The sequence below is a fragment of the Heterodontus francisci genome, unplaced genomic scaffold (genome assembly GCF_036365525.1).
Source record: "Heterodontus francisci isolate sHetFra1 unplaced genomic scaffold, sHetFra1.hap1 HAP1_SCAFFOLD_59, whole genome shotgun sequence".
In the NCBI taxonomy this organism is placed as follows: domain Eukaryota; kingdom Metazoa; phylum Chordata; class Chondrichthyes; order Heterodontiformes; family Heterodontidae; genus Heterodontus; species Heterodontus francisci.
The window spans coordinates 5,628,365-5,644,341 of NW_027140758.1; the positions used below are offsets into that span (position 1 = coordinate 5,628,365).

General features: G+C 49.6%; 1 protein-coding gene and 1 pseudogene across 1 annotated transcript; both read left to right on the forward strand.

Moving 5' to 3' along the window:
- The first annotated feature begins 678 nt into the window (after window positions 1-678).
- LOC137360617 (U2 spliceosomal RNA) lies at window positions 679-813 on the forward strand (annotated as a pseudogene).
- A 14,680-nt stretch (window positions 814-15,493) lies between these two features.
- On the forward strand, window positions 15,494-15,883 carry LOC137360588 (histone H2A-like). The gene has a single exon (XM_068025980.1). The coding sequence runs from the start codon at window positions 15,494-15,496 to the stop codon at window positions 15,881-15,883; it is 390 nt and encodes a 129-aa protein (XP_067882081.1).
- The last annotated feature ends 94 nt before the right edge of the window (window positions 15,884-15,977 follow it).

The window sequence follows — 15,977 nt, forward strand, 5'->3', positions numbered from 1 at the left end:
AAGGGTTCAACACAGCAAACAAACAAGACAGGGGAGAGAGGACAGCCCTGTCTGACTCCAGATTGGATCAGGAAACTTTCCGATTCCCACCCATTGATTGAGACTGCGCTACTGATGTTCGTGTAGAGCAGTTTGATCCAATTGCAGATTCCCTCCCTAAACCCCATTTTGGAAAGAACGTCCATCATGCAGGTGTGCGATTTCCTGTCAAAAGCCTTCTCCTGGTCCAGGCTGATGAGGCAGGTGTCCACCCTCCTGTCCCGTACATAGGCGATCGTATCCCTGAGTAGCACGAGACTATCAGAGATCTTCCAGCCGGGTACAGTACAGGTCTGGTCAGGGTGAATCACCAACTCCAGAGCAGACTTGACTCGACTGGCTATGACTTTGGACAGAGTTTCATCTCAGTCATTCAGGGACCTGGAATTCACACAGTTTGAGCCCATGCTTACCCGAACCCACTTCTGATTGGTCACCCTCTTCTTATTCACATGTCTTAACCAATCGCAGAGCCTTGAATTAGAAAATGCAGCCAAGCATTGGCTTAAATTGTCGACCTGACAGAATATTTTAAATTGAAAAAGCCTCCAATTTCAGTGCAGTAAAGAAGCGAATTCCTGGAAAATCTATGTCCAGTAGCTTGGGGCCCAGGCAACTGAAGGCAGGACCGCCAGTGGTGGAGCTTCTCAGCCTTTTGGCTAAGATCAAGTGTAGTATCTGTTCTTATCAGTACTTACTTGGCAGTGGAGAAACCATGATCAGTGGCTTTTGATCCTGGGTAGGCTTTGAGTAAAATGGCTATAACCAATCTTTGAGCTTCAGGCCAGGGAGTGCGGAACACCATTCGGGTGGTGGTGAAGGACAAGGAAGGAGATGCACTGGTCGATCGCACCTTCTTCATCAAGAAAATCCTCATCGATTGCTGTGGATTTCAAGCTAGGCACATCTTCTGCCTGCAGGATTTCCCCAGCAGTGGGTATATCGACATGACATTCAAGAATGTGGCGGGATGCATCAAGTTCCTGAAGGCGTTCAAGGAGAAAGGGGACCGGGCGCCGCTGTCGATCCTCCCAGTGGAGCCGCTCTTCACGCTTCCGTCACAACATGACCGGGTGGTGACAATTCACCTCTACAACCCCCATGTTCCTGTGGTGGATGTACTCACCTTTCTCGCCAGGTACGTCGAGGTGGCCAGCACTGATGTCAAAGACCCCTTTGGGATTTGGACCAATAAGCGGCAAGTCAAGGTGACCTTGACGGTCGATGCCAATGGAGCCATCATCCACCCTCCCTCCAGCTTCGCTATCAGGGGAAGTCGAGGCTTCTTGGTCTACGCTGGGCAGCCCAAAGTTTGTCGCACCTGTGGCAAATCTGGTCACGTGGCAGCTAACTGCAGCACGGTTGTCTGCAAGAACTGCAAGAAGGAAGGCCATCAGACCAAGGACTGTAAGCAGAGTAAGTGTTGCAACCTGTGCGGTGCGGCAGGCCATCTCTACAAAACCTGCCCCAAACGCTGCCTCAGTTATGCTCAGGCGGCAAGGTCCAAGGAAAGGCCGGGAGAAGGTTCGACGAAGGCGTCCGGTGTTGGAAAGGAGACAAGCAACCTTCTCTGCAGTGAGGAACTTCTACCTGAGAAGGGGAAGAAAGGGAAGGCAACTGAAACCAGCAACCCGGCACCTACCCTGCACCCGGAAACCCCTCCTCCACAGACAGAATCAATGGAGGAGGAGGCAGCAGACGGACAAACCGGTCAGTGGCAGTTTGTCCAAAGGAAAACCACAAAGAAAAGACCTCCAAAAGCGGAACAGGCCACCACCCAAACCAGTGGCAAGAGGAGGCTACCGTCTGAGACAGACTACAGCAGCTCCTCTTCACTGGATGAGGAAGTGCCGGAGCGACAGCACCTTCAAAAGAAGCGGCAGAACTCAAAAGGAGCTGGAAGATAAAGCCCCCCAGCCCCCGGGCACTGGAAGCTGTGATGGGCCTGTCAAGCCCCAAACCCAAAGCGCCACACCTAGCGACATGGCCAACACATCCCAGCTCTGGGACACTGAGAGCAAAGACACATCTGGCGCACTTCAGCTCTGGGAAGCCGGCAGCAGTGATGTTTTCGAGGAGGAACAGAGGGGAATAGCACAGAACAGCCCAATCCCTGCTGCCAACAAGACCCCCGCCCCCCCACCGATGTCACCTCAGTGGAAGAAACCCTGCATGAAAAACCAGGAGGGGTTTCTGAGCCCAACGAGTGTGAAACAGCTTGCGTACACTATGGGTATACAGGAACATCCTGAAGGACTGGGACTAGCAAGGACAAATGGTATGGGAAGCAACAACTAACTTTTAAAAAATGGGTATAAGGATTGCTTCAATTAATGTGCGCAGCATTAAATCCACTATGCGATGGATTACCTCGCCAAGGTCAAAGCCGACCCCCTGTTTCTGCAGGAGTGTGGAATACCACATCTCAGCACCGACAGGCAGTGGTCGCAATGGTGGTCCCACGGGCCATCGATCTGGTCAGGGGGTAATGATTGCCATTCCTCCGGCCTGGGTCTTCTGCTGCGGGGAGGTAACTTCACCATCTCCGAAGTTAAGGAGGTGGTGGGCAGTCGCCTCCTCATCGCAGATGTAATGTACAACAATGCTTCGCTCTGGTTGATCAGCATGTACGCCCCGTTTCAATGCAGCGAACGGTTGACCGTCTTTAGAATTAGAATTAGAATTAGAACTAGAACATTACAGCGCAGTACAGGCCCTTCGGCCCTCGATGTTGCGCCGACCATCTGACCTACACTATTCCATTTTCATCCATATGTCTATCCAATGACCACTTAAATGCCCTTAAAGTTGGCGAGTCTACTACTGTTGCAGACAGGGCGTTCCACGCCCCTACTACTCTCTGCGTAAAGAAACTACCTCTGACATCTGTCCTATATCTTTCACCCCTCAACTTAAAGCTATGTCCCCTCGTGTTTGCCATCATCATCCGAGGAAAAAGACTTTCAATATCCACCCTATCTAACCCTCTGATTATCTTGGATGTCTCTATTAAGTCACCTCTCCTCCTCCTTCTCTCTAACGAAAACAACCCCAAGTCCCTCAGCTTTTCCTCGTAAGACCTTCCTTCCATACCAGGCAACATCCTAGTAAATCTCCTCTGCACCCTTTCCAAAGCTTCCACATCCTTCCGATAATGCGGTGACCAGAACTGCACGCAATACTCAAGGTGCGGCCTCACCAGAATTTTGTACAGCTGCATCATGACCTCGTGGCTCCGAAACTCGATCCCCCTACTAATAAAAGCGAACACACCATATGCCTTCTTAACAGCCCTATTAACCTGGATAGCAACCTTCAGGGATTTATGTACCTGGACACCAAGATCTCTCTGTACATCTACACTACCAAGAATCTTCCCATTAGCCCAGTACTCTGCATTGCTGTTACTTCTTCCAAAGTGAATCACCTCACACTTCTCCGCATTAAACTCCATTTGCCATCTCTCAGCCCAGCTCTGCAGCCTATCTATGTCCCTCTGTACCCTACAACACCCTTCGACACTATCCACAACTCCACCAACCTTCGTGTCATCCGCAAATTTACTAACCCACCCTTCTACACCCTCATCCAGGTCATTTATAAAAATGACAAACAGCAGTGGCCCCAAAACAGAACCTTGCGGTACACCACTAGTAACTCAACTCCAGGATGAACATTTGCCATCAACCATTGCTGCTGGCAACGTGCAGGCCAGTCATCCTAGGCGGTGACTTCAACTGCATCATCGATGCAGCTGGGCGATCTGGCAGAGACGACAGCAAACTGGACGCTATGTCCAGATTCCTAATAGAAACAGTAAAAGATGCAAAACTGCACGACGTATTCAGCAAACCTGCAGACGGAGTGCAGCGTAGATAGACATGGTCAAGATTGGACGGGTCTGCCCATTCCAGGATTGACTTCCTGTTTGTGGCCCATGCCGTCACGGTCAGATCCATTGACGTCAAGCCGGTGTTCTTGTCGAACCACTGCCTCGTAATGGCCGACTGTCACTTACAGGACGACTAGCGGGTTGGCAGAGGGACGTGGAAGCTCAATGCTACACTGCTAAACCCAGAGAACGTTGAGGAACTTAAAAGGGATTACAAAGGTTGGAGAACCGTGAAACCCCTCCTGAGTCTCCAGTTCACAGGTGGGACGCGATCAAGGAGAACATCAAGAGGTTCTTTCTCCTCAAAAGGTGTTCAGAGAGCGAGAGAGAGACAGAGGGAAATGTCCTGACTCCAGAAAAGTATGCAAAATCTGCTCCGGCTACAGTCGATGGGGGTTGAGGTCAAGGAGGACCTCCAAGAGGTGAAGAGAAAGCAGGCCTCGCTCTTTGCCACGGAGACCTCCAATATCATCTTCCGGTCCAGAGTCCACCCGATTGAGCAGGATGAGATGTGCTTGCATTACTTCTTCCAAAAGGTACACAGAGAGAGCTCTGTTATCAGCAGCCAGAAGGAAGAAGATGGCTCGGTAACATCTTCGCAGTCCGACATACTAAGGATCAGCAAATCCTTTTATGCTGGGCTGTATGACGCGAAGCCCACAGACAGAAGAGCCTCCCAGTCCTTCCTGTCATCTATCACAGAGGTCTTAGATGACAGCAGGAGGGAGAGACTGGACAAGCCGCTAACTCGGGATGAGCTAACAAAGGCCGTCAAGTCCTTCGAGACGAATAAAACTCCCGGAAGCGATGGCTTACCGGTTGAGCTGTATTGTGTCCTGTGGGACTGGGTTTGCCTGGACCAGCTGGAAGTATACGAGAGTATGCTCCTGGCCGGCAGCATATCAGAATCCATGAGGAAAGGCATCATCACCCTCATTGACAAGCGGAACGGGGAGAGGGCAGAAATTGGAAATTGGCAGCCCATCTCACTGCTTAATGTTGACGACAAGATTCTGTCCAAAGTCATAGCCAGTCGAGTCAAGTCTGCTCTGGAGTTGGTGATCCACCCTGATCAGACCTGTACTGCACCTGGCAGGAAGATCTCCGATAGTCTCGCACTACTCAGGGATACAATCGCCTATGTACGGGACAGGAGGGTGGACACCTGCCTCATCAGCCTGGATCAGGAGAAGGTTTTTGACAGAATATCACACACATACATGATGGACGTGTTTCTAAAATGGCGTTTGCGGAGGGAATCTGCAATTGGATCAAACTGCCCTACACAAACATCAGTGGCGCAGTCTCAATCAATGGGTGGGAATCGGAAAGTTTCCCGATCCAATCTGGAGTCAGACAGGGCTATCCTCTCTCCCCTGTCTTGTTTGTTTGCTGTATTGAACCATTTGCTGAGTCTATTAGGAAGAATGTGAGCAGAAGAGGGGTGACAATTCCAGGCAGAGGAGGCACTCAGGTTAAAACCTCCCTCTACATGGATGACGTCGCGGTCTTCTGCTCGGACCCGCTGTCTGTGTGCAGACTGATGAGCATCTGCGACCAGTTGAAACTGACCTCGGGAGCCAAAGTTAACCACGGCAAGAGAGAGGCCATGTTCTTTGGGAACAGGGCTTACCGATCCTTTGTCCCCTTCACCGTCAGCTCAGACTACCTGAAGGTGCTGGGAATATGGTTCAGAAGGGCCGGGGTGTGCACCAAAATCTGGGAAGAGCGAGCAGCCAAGGTACAACACAAGCTGAGCATGTGGGAGAAGCGATCTCTCTCCAATGTGGGTAAGATCCTGGTCATCAGGTGCAAGGCGCTCACGTTGTTGCTGTTCATGGCGCAGGTCTGGCCCATACCCCACTCCGGCGCTGTGGCGGTCACCCGAGCCATTTTCCGCTTCATCTGGGGATCCAAAATGGACCGGGTCCGGAGGGACACGATGCTCAAACCTCTGGATAAGGGTGGGAAAAATGTACCCAACATCACCCTCATCCTGATGACTACCTTCGTGTGTGGCTGCATCAAGCTGTGTGTAGACGCAAACTCCAAGTGTCACCACGTGCTGAGGTTCTATCTGTCCCCGGTGTTGCGAAGCCTTGTCACATTGCCGCGGAATGCTCCATCCAGTTGGACTGTGTCATTCCACCTATCCTTCGTCGAGCGGTTTCTGCGGAAAAACACCTTTGACCATCGGTCCATCAGCCAGTGGTCTGCACAGAATGTCCTCAAGGCCCTACAGGAAAAGGAGATGGCGGATCCTCTTCCCCAAGCAGACCACCGAAGTCATTTGGCGGAATGCCTCATCACCAGAACCTTCAAACAAGCACCAAGATGAAGCTTGGCTGGTGGTGAGAAGAGCCCTCCCAGTCAGATCCTTCCTGCACACCCGAAGTCTCACCCCCTCTGCACAACACCCTCGAGGTGACTGTGGTGGGGAAGAGATGGTTGCCCACCTCCTTCTGGAATTTGTCTTTGCAAAGCAGGTGTGGAAAGAGATGCAGTGGTTTTTGTCGAACTTCATCTCAAGCAGCTCTGTAACACAGGAGTCTGTGCTCTACGGGCTGTTCCCAGGGACGCACACTGAGATAAACATCAACTGCTGCTGGAGGACTATCAATTCGGTGAAAGACACCCGTTGTTCTGCCCGAAACTTGCTGGTCTTCCAGCACAAAGAGTTGTCCACGACCGAATGTTGCAGACTGGCACATTCCAAGGTCCAGGACTATGTGCTGAGGGACGCACTAAAGCTTGGGGCAGCCGCAGCAAATGTTCAATGACAAAAGACCACTGTGTAAGGTCCCCCCACCAAGTTGAACGGATGGGCTGGGTCGATGGAAAACCCCTCGAAATGTATCAGGAAAATTTTCGTTTGCTGTAAAATGTATATGGCATGGAAAATGAAATGGAAGGGTTGTGAGGCAGCTCACTCCTGCAATGAAGGAAACTGACCTCCTTTGCACTGTTTGTAATTTTCGACTTGGTGCTGTTTAGAACTGTTTAGTCATGTACTTTTTACAGATTTTTATGAATAATGCATATTTTGGAAATAATAAAAAAAAGTCCAGTAACAAGTTAAAAACCTGTTTCCATATTCCACTTTTACTGTCACAAATTCCGGGCGCTATTTCACAAGCAGATTTAATTTGTCAATGGTTGTCAACTGTTCGAACTGGCGGGAAACAACTCTGTTCAGCAATCTATAATGGGACAAGTAACTCAAACTCCGTGTGGAACAAAGAACGAAGAACAAAGAAAATTACAGAACAGGAACAGGCCCTTCGGCCCTCCAAGGCTGCGCCGATCCAGATCCTCTTTCTTAACATGTCGCCTATTTTCTAAGGGTCTGTATCTCTTTGCTTCCTGCCCATTCATGTATCTGTCTAGATACATCTTAAAAGACGCTATCGTGCCCGCGTCTACCACCTCCGCTGGCAACGCGTTCCAGGCACCCACCACCCTCTGCGTAAAGAACTTTCCACGCATATCCCCCCTAAACCTTTCCCCTCTCACTTTGAACTCGTGACCCCGAGTAATTGAATCCCCCACTCTGGGAAAAAGCTTCTTGCTATCCACCCTGTCTATACCTGTCACGATTTTGTACACCTCAATCAGGTCCCCCCTCAACCTCCGTCTTTCGAATGAAAATAATCCTAATCTACTCAACCTCTCTTCATAGCTAGCGCCCTCCATACCAGGCAACATCCTGGTGAACCTCCTCTGCACCCTCTCCAAAGCACCTACATCCTTTGGAAGTAATAAATTATGGACAATTGGTAATTCCCATTCACACAGGCTTCAGGGAGACAGTGAGAAGTCACTGAAATAGTTGCTTAAACATTTTAAATAGTTGCCATTCCTGTTACAAATGTTTTGGAATTAGACAGTAATCAGCCCTTTCACAGAGACTGTGGGTGGCTCAGAAAAGAGCCTTTGGCTTATTAGATGACATTTTGGCCGCTTTACTTTTTCTGGGAGCTCTGAGCGCTGGTTTTTTTGGGCAGCAGCACGGCCTGGATATTATCCAGCACCCCGCCCTGTGCAATGGTCACCCCTCCCAGCAGCTTGTTGAGCTCCGCGTTGTCGCGGACGGTCAGTTGCAGGTGTCGGGGGATGAGGCGGATCTTCTTGTTGTCCCGGGCCGCATTACCGGCCAGCTCGAGGATTTCAGTGGTTAGATACTCGAGCACAGCAGCCAGCATCCACCGGCTCAGCATAGTTGCCCTTTCTCAGGAGCCTGTGTACACGGCCCACTGGGAACTCCAGTCCAGCCCGGGAGGAGTGAGACTTGGCCTTGGACTGAGCTTTCCCGCTGGTCTTTCCTCTTCCTGACTTTTTTTATTTCCAAAATATACTTTATTCATAAAAATCTGTAAGAAAAAACAATACAGAACAGTTCCAAACATCATCGAGTCAGACAATACAAAGAGTGCAAAGGAGATCAGTTTCCTTCAATACAGGAGTGAATTGCCTCACAACCCTTCCATTTCATTTTACGTACCATGTACATTTTACAGCAAACAAATATTTTCCCGATAAAGTTCGAGGGGTTTTCTATGGATCCAGCCCTGCAGTTCAGCTTGGTGGGGGGACCTTACACAGTGGTGTTTCCCCATTGAGCCTTTGCTGCGGCTGCCCCAAGCTTTAGTACGTCCCTCAGCACGTAGTCTTGGACCTTGGAATGTGCCAGTCTGCAACATTCGGTCGTGGACAACTCTTTGTGCTGGAAGACCAGCAAGTTTCGTGGGGCAGACCAAATTGATAGTCCTCCAGCAGCAGTTGATGTTTATCTCTGTGTATGTCCCTGGGAACAGCCAATACAGCACAGACTCCTGTGTTGCAGAGCTGCTTGGGATGAACCTCGACAAAAACCACTGCATCTCTTTTCGCACCTGCTTTGCAAAGACACATTCCAGAAGGAGGTGGGCAACCGTCTCTTCCCCACCGCAGCCACCTCAAGGGCATTGTGCGAAGGGTGTGAGACTTCGGGCGTGCAGGAAGGATCTGACGGGGAGGGCTCTTCTCACCACCAGCCAAGCTACACCTTGGTGCTTGTTTGAAAGTTCTGGTGATGAGGCATTCTGTCTAATGACTTTGGCAGTCTGCTTGGGGAACCATCCAACAGGATCCACCATCTCCTTTTCCCGTAGGGCCTTGTGGACATTCCATGCAGACCACTGCCTGATGGGTTGGTGGTCAAAGGTGTTTTTCTGCAGAAATTTTCCCACGAAGGATGGGTGGTACGGCACGGTCCAACAGGATGGAGCGTTCCGCGGCAATGTGACGAAGTCCATCCTTCTCAACATCGGGTACAGATAGAACCTCAGCACATAGTGACACTTGGTGTTTGCGTACTGGGGATCTACACACAGCTCGATGCCGCCGCACACGATGGTAGTCATCAGGATGAGGGCAACGTTGGGTACATTTTTCCCGCCCTTATCCAGAGGTTTGAACATCGTGTCCCTCCGGACCCGGTCCATTTTGCATCCCCAGATGAAGTGGAAAATGACTTGGGTGACCACCAGCGCGCAGGAGTGGGGTATGGGCTAGACCTGCGCCACATACAGCAACAACGTGAGCACCTCGCATCTGATGACCAGGTTCTTACCCATATTGGAGAGAGATCGCTGCTCCCACATGCTCAGCTTATGTTGTACCCTGGCTACTCACTCCTCCCAGGTTTTGGTGCACGCCCCGGCCCTTCCGAACCATATCCCCAGCATCTTCAGGTACTGTGACCTAATGGTGAAGGGGACAAAGAATTGGTCAGCCCAGTTCCCAAAGAACATGGCCTCGCTCTTGCCCTGGTTAACTCTGGCCCCTGAGGCCAGTTCGAACTGGTTGCAGATGCACACAGACAGCGGGTCCAAGCAGAAGACGACGACGTCATCCATGTACAGGGAGGTTTTAACCTGAGTGGCTCTGCTGCCTGGGATTGTCACCCCTCTTATGTTCACATCCTTCCTAATATACTCAGCAAAGGGTTCAAACAGCAAACAAACAAGACCGGGGAGAGAGGACAGCCCTGTCTGACTCCAGATTGGATCGGAAAACTTTCTGATTCCCACCCATTGATTGAGACAGCGCTACTGATATTTGTGAAGTGCAGTTTGATCCAATTGCAGATTCCCTCCCCAAACCCCATTTTGGAAAGCACATCCATCATGAAGGTGTGCGATATCCTGTCACAAGCCTTCTCCTGGTCCAGGCTGATGAGGCAGGTGTACACCCTCCTGTCCCGTACATAGGCGATCGTATCCCTGAGTTACGCGAGACTATCAGAGATCTTCCTGCTGGGTACAGTACAGGTCTGATCAGGGTGAATCACCAACTCCAGAGCAGACTTGACTCGACTGGCTATGACTTTGGACAGCATCTTGTAGTCAAAATTAAGTAGAGATGGGCTGCCAATTTCTGATTCCTGCCCTCTCCCCCTTCCGCTTGGAGATGAGGGTGATGATGCCTTTCCTCATGGATTCTGACATGCTGCCGGCCAGGAGCATACTCTCGTATACTTCCAGCAGGTCTGGGCCGATCCAGTCCCACAGGGCCGAATACAACTCAACCAGTAAGGCATCGCTTCCGGGAGTTTTACTCGTCTCAAAGGACTTGACGGCCTTTGTCAGCTTGTCCAGAGTTAGCGGCATGTCCAGTCTCTCCCTCATGCTATCATCCAGACAGCTGTGATAGATCACAGGAAGCTCTGCTGTCTGTGCGCTTCGAGTCAGACAGCCCGGCATAAAAGGATTTGCTAATTCTTAGTATGTCGGACTGCGAAGACGTTACCGAGCCATCCTCTTACTTCAGGCTTCTGATGAAGCTGTGTGAAGCTTTTGGAAGAGGTAGTGCAAACACATCTCATCCTGTTCGATGGAGTGGACTCTGGACCGGAAGATGATTTTGGAGGCCTCTGTGGCAAAGAGTGAGGCCTCCTGACTCTTCACCTCATGGAGGTCCTCCTTGACCTCGACCTCTATCGTCTGAAACACATGCTAAGTGCCAGATGCTGAAAGGTTTTTTTTTAGATTAGAGATACAGCACTGAAACAGGCCCTTCGGCCCACCGAGTCTGTGCCGAACATCAACCACCCATTTATACTAATCCTACACTAATCCCATATTCCTACCAAACATCCCCACCTTTCCCTACCACCTACCTATACTAGCGACAATTTCTAATGGCCAATTTACCTACCAACCTGCAAGTCTTTTGGCAGGAAACCAGAGCACCCGGAGAAAACCCACGCAGACACAGGGAAAACTTGCAAACTCCACACAGGCAGTACCCGTAATCAAACCCGGGTCCCTGGAGCTGTGAGGCTGCGGTGCTAACCACTGCGCCACTGTATAGGTTGATTACTACACTCACAGTATCTCAGCCTGAGTCATCTAAAGGAACCTAACACACAAATAGTAGCACTGAGAGATTGTGAAAGAGTCCAAAACTCAGAGTACCAGACACTGACAGACACAATCTGAAAACTACACACACATGGATATAGAATTGGCTAACTCACAGGAAACAGAGAGTGGGGATAAATGGGGCATTTTCAGATTGGCAAACTGTAACTAATGGAGTGTCACAGGGATCAGTGCTGGTGCCTCAACTATTTATGGCCTATATTAATAATTGCATGAAGGCACTGAGTGTTTTGTTGCCAAATTTATGGACGGTACAAAGATAGGTTGGAAAGCAAGTTGTGAGGAGGCCACAAAGTGTCTGCAAAGAGATATAGATGGGTTAAGTCAGTGGGCAAAAATTTGGCAGATGGGGTATAATACGGGAAAATGTGAGATTGTCTACTTTGGCAGGAAGAATAGAAAAGCAGAATATTACTTGCATCAGAGAGACTGCAGAATGCTGCTGTACCGAGGGATCTGGGTGTCCAGGTGCATGAATTACAAAAACGTTAGCATGCAGCTAAGGCAAGTAATTCGGAAGGCAAATGGAATATTGGCATTTTTAGCAAGGGGAATGGAGTATAAAAGTAGGGAAGTTTTGCTATAACTGTACAGGGCATTAGTGACATCCCAACTAAAGGACTCCACACAGTTTTGGTCTCCTTATTTAAGGAGGGGTGCACATGCATTTGAATCAGTTCAGAGAAAGTTCACAAGGCTGATTCCTGGGATGTTGGATTGTCTTTAGTTTAGAGATACAGCACTAAAACAGGCCCTTCGGCCCACCGAGTCGTTGCCAACCATCAACCACCCATTTATACTAATCCTGCACTAATTCCACATTCCTACCACATCCCCACATTTCCCTACCACCTACCTCTACTCGGGGCAATTTTTATAATGGCCAATTTACCTATCAACCTGCAAGTCTTTGGCATGTGGGAGGAAACCGGAGCACCCGGAGGAAACCCACGCAGACACAGGGAGAACTTGCAAACCCCACACAGGCAGTACCCAGAATTGAACCCGTGTCGCTGGAGCTGTGAGGCTGCAGTGCTAACCACTGCACCACTGTGCTGCCCTGTTGTCGATGGCTGCCCTTGATGAGACAATGCTCGCTAGGGATGAGCAGTGATCACATCGTCCAGTGGTTCGCCATGGATCTTGATATGGAGGGGCAGTGTCGGGGAGCAGGCTGGCAGAGGACCTTTGTCTTCCAGACATTTAGCTTAAGGCCAATTCTTTCATATGCCTCAATGAATGCATCGATCAGGGTTTGAAGCTTGGTCACTGGGTGTGCGCACCCGCAGGCGTTGTCAGCGTATTGCAGCTAGATGACAGATGTTGGAATGGCCTTGCTTCTGGACTGGAGGCAAAGTCAGTTCAATAGTTTCCAACTCGTACTATAGAGTAGATCGACTGACACAACAGCTGGTGGGCTGAAAGAACGCTGGAACTACAAAAACTTGCTGAAAGCCACGACATATGTGGCTTCTTCGGCACTGTCAAGATCATTCACGGCCCAAGTATCAAAGGACCTACCCCACTGAGAGCAAAAAATGGAGTGACACTGATCAAGGACAGAGAGGCAGTCAGCACTCATTGGAAGGAGCACTTTGAATATCTCCTCAATTGCGATGCCGTCTTTGATGTGAGTGCCCTTGACTACATTCCACAGCATGCTACCCACCATGACGTCAGCACAATCCCAGACTGACAGAGATTGACAGCTAAAAAAAAAATAAGGCCACCGGCATAGATGGAATTCCCACCAAAATTCGAAAATACAGCAGAGAAGCACTCTTGACACAAATACATCGTCTCACGTCTCTCATGTGGAAGGAAGAGAGCATGTCAGGGATTTCCGAGATGCCGTAATTGTGACCATCTTCAAAAAAGGTGACAACCCCGACTGTAGTAACTACAGAGGGGCAGCCCTGCTGTCCGTCACAGGGAAGGTCATCACAAGAGTCCTTCTCAACCGCCTCCTCCCCATGGCTGAAGAGCTCCTACTGGAATCACAATGTGGATTCTGTCAATCAAGAGGCACAGTGAACATAATATTCACAGCAAGACATTCCCAAGAAAAATGTAGGGAGCAGCAGCAACCTTTCTACATGGCCTTCTCTGACCTGACAAAGGCCTTCAACTCTCCAAACTGGGAGGGATTATGGAACATCTTCTTCAAATTTGGCTGCCCGGAGAAATTCGGCACCATCGTCTGCCGACTGCATGACATGTAATCATTGGCAACGGACCTAGCACTGACCTAATCCCAATGTAAACTGGGCTCAAGCAAGGCTGTGTCATCGCACCAAAGCTCTTTTCCATCTTCCTCCCTGCAACATTCCACCTCATCTCCTCACACTCAAACACAGTACCAGAGACTGACAGATACAGAATGGATGTCACACTCACAGTACCAGAGTCTGTAATATACAGAATGAATCCCTACTGCACCAGAGACTGAGAGCTACCGAATTACACAACACGCTCAAACACAGGATCAGAGAAAAAAGAAATGAAATTAATTGCACGCTCACATGCAATAGCAGAGACACAAGGACACAGAATCAGCCAATATGTGTCTTCCCAACAACAGCCAGGACATTTCCAGGGAGCTTTACATAAGAAGCGGCTCTTTCAACAGAAACTGGGGTTGGAGACAGTCTTTGGGAAATATACTTCCTGATTGCAGGAAGGGTGTTTGTGATTGGTTGCAAATGTTTAATCTGATTGGATGGCGAAAGAGACCAATTAGAGAATTACAATATGAAACCTTTGTGACATCACTGCCAGTCACCCAATCACAATCTTTATTTTCCCCCATCCCTCATTAGCATAGAGCTGTGGGATTGTCTATTTAATCCGCACTCGGAAGGGGTTTGGTTTATTTCTGTGTCTGAAATTGAGACTGAAGATGGTTGAAGAGAAGAAGAAAGCAGCTCCTAAGAAGGGCGCCAAGAAAACCTTAAATAAACCGTCAGCAAAGGGCGGCAACAAGCGGAGAAAGTCGAGGAAGGAGAGTTACTCCATCTACATCTACAAAGTGATGAAGCAGGTTCACCCCGACACCGGCATCTCCTCCAAGGCCATGATCATCATGAACTCGTTTGTGAACGATATTTTCGAGCGCATCGCGGGTGAGGCTTCCCGCCTGGCCCATTACAACAAGCGCAGCACCATCAGCTCCCGGGAGATCCAGACCGCCGTGCGCCTGCTGCTGCCCGGGGAGCTGGCCAAGCACGCCGTGTCGGAAGGGACAAAGGCGGTGACCAAGTACACCAGCTCCAAGTAAAACTGCACAATGGACTGAAAAACATCCCAAACACAACGGCTCTTTGAAGAGCCACCCACAATCTCTCTGAAAAAGCTGCATCCGAACATCTCAATTAAATCATTTTAAGATAATGTATAATATACTGTGTTTGTGTCTCCTGTCCCATGAACCCATAATGCACTCATTCGCCTTTCCTTTTTTGCTTTAAGCTGTTATTTATTTTGCACAGCCCCTGAATGACCGCTTTAACAGCTGCTTTCAGCGGGAAGAGTCAGACCTCCGTTCCTTCACTCTATTCCTGAAATGTGAACTGATTCATCATTTTATTAACAGTAACTCTCCGCAGTGTAACAGCCCGGAATGGGATCATTAGAGAGCAGATTAAGGGCAGTTTGAGGATTCGATCCGGCTCCCTCTTTTCAGAGAAGGACACTGGGCTCTGATTGAAGATAAACTGAACGTTTCGCTTCAGGGAAATGCTGGGAACAGGGATTTAGTACCTCCCGGGACAGTTTGAAAGCGATTGTGGGAAGATCCACAATTTAAACAACATTTAAAACCCGCGTCTCTGATTGGTGACGAAAGGAGTTGAATAAAAGAAAATAAAGAGAAGGGATTTTAAATCTTTGACGAAGGATGACATTTATTTTAATCCGCTCCTTTCCGAAAATGAAATTGGCGGGCTTTTTGAAATTGACAAATTCTGTTTCTGAGGTTGTGGTGGGTAAATCCCGCCCTCTTCTGTTGTCAGTGACCTGATTGGTGATGAATATAGGCAAATAAGGTGAATTAAGTACCGACCAATGAGGAGAGTTTTCAGTCTGTAAGTACAGTAAATGCAGTGGAAAATATCCATTCTTCGTGAAAGAATTTGTGAAAATGTCTGGAAGAGGAAAGACCGGCGGCAAAGCTCGGGCCAAGGCCAAGTCTCGCTCCTCCCGGGCTGGACTGCAGTTCCCGGTGGGCCGTGTTCACAGGCTCCTGAGAAAGGGCAACTATGCTGAGCGTGTGGGTGCTGGAGCCCCGGTCTATCTGGCTGCTGTGCTCGAGTATCTGACCGCTGAAATCCTCGAACTCGCCGGTAACGCGGCCCGGGACAACAAGAAGACCCGCATCATCCCCAGGCACCTGCAGCTGGCCGTCCGCAACGACGAGGAGCTCAACATGCTGCTGGGAGGGGTGACCATCGCTCAGGGCGGGGTGCTGCCTAATATCCAGGCCGTGCTGTTGCCCAAGAAAACCAGCGCTCAGAGCTCCCAGAAAAAGTAAAGCGGCCAAAATATCATCGAATAAACCAAAGGCTCTTTTCAGAGCCACCGACAGTCTCTGTGAAAGGGCTGATTACTGTCTGATTCCAGAATGT

Excerpts from the sequence above, each read along its gene's own strand:
- LOC137360588 (XM_068025980.1), top strand. The coding sequence starts at position 15,494 with ATGTCTGGAAGAGGAAAGACCGGCGGCAAAGCTCGGGCCAAGGCCAAG.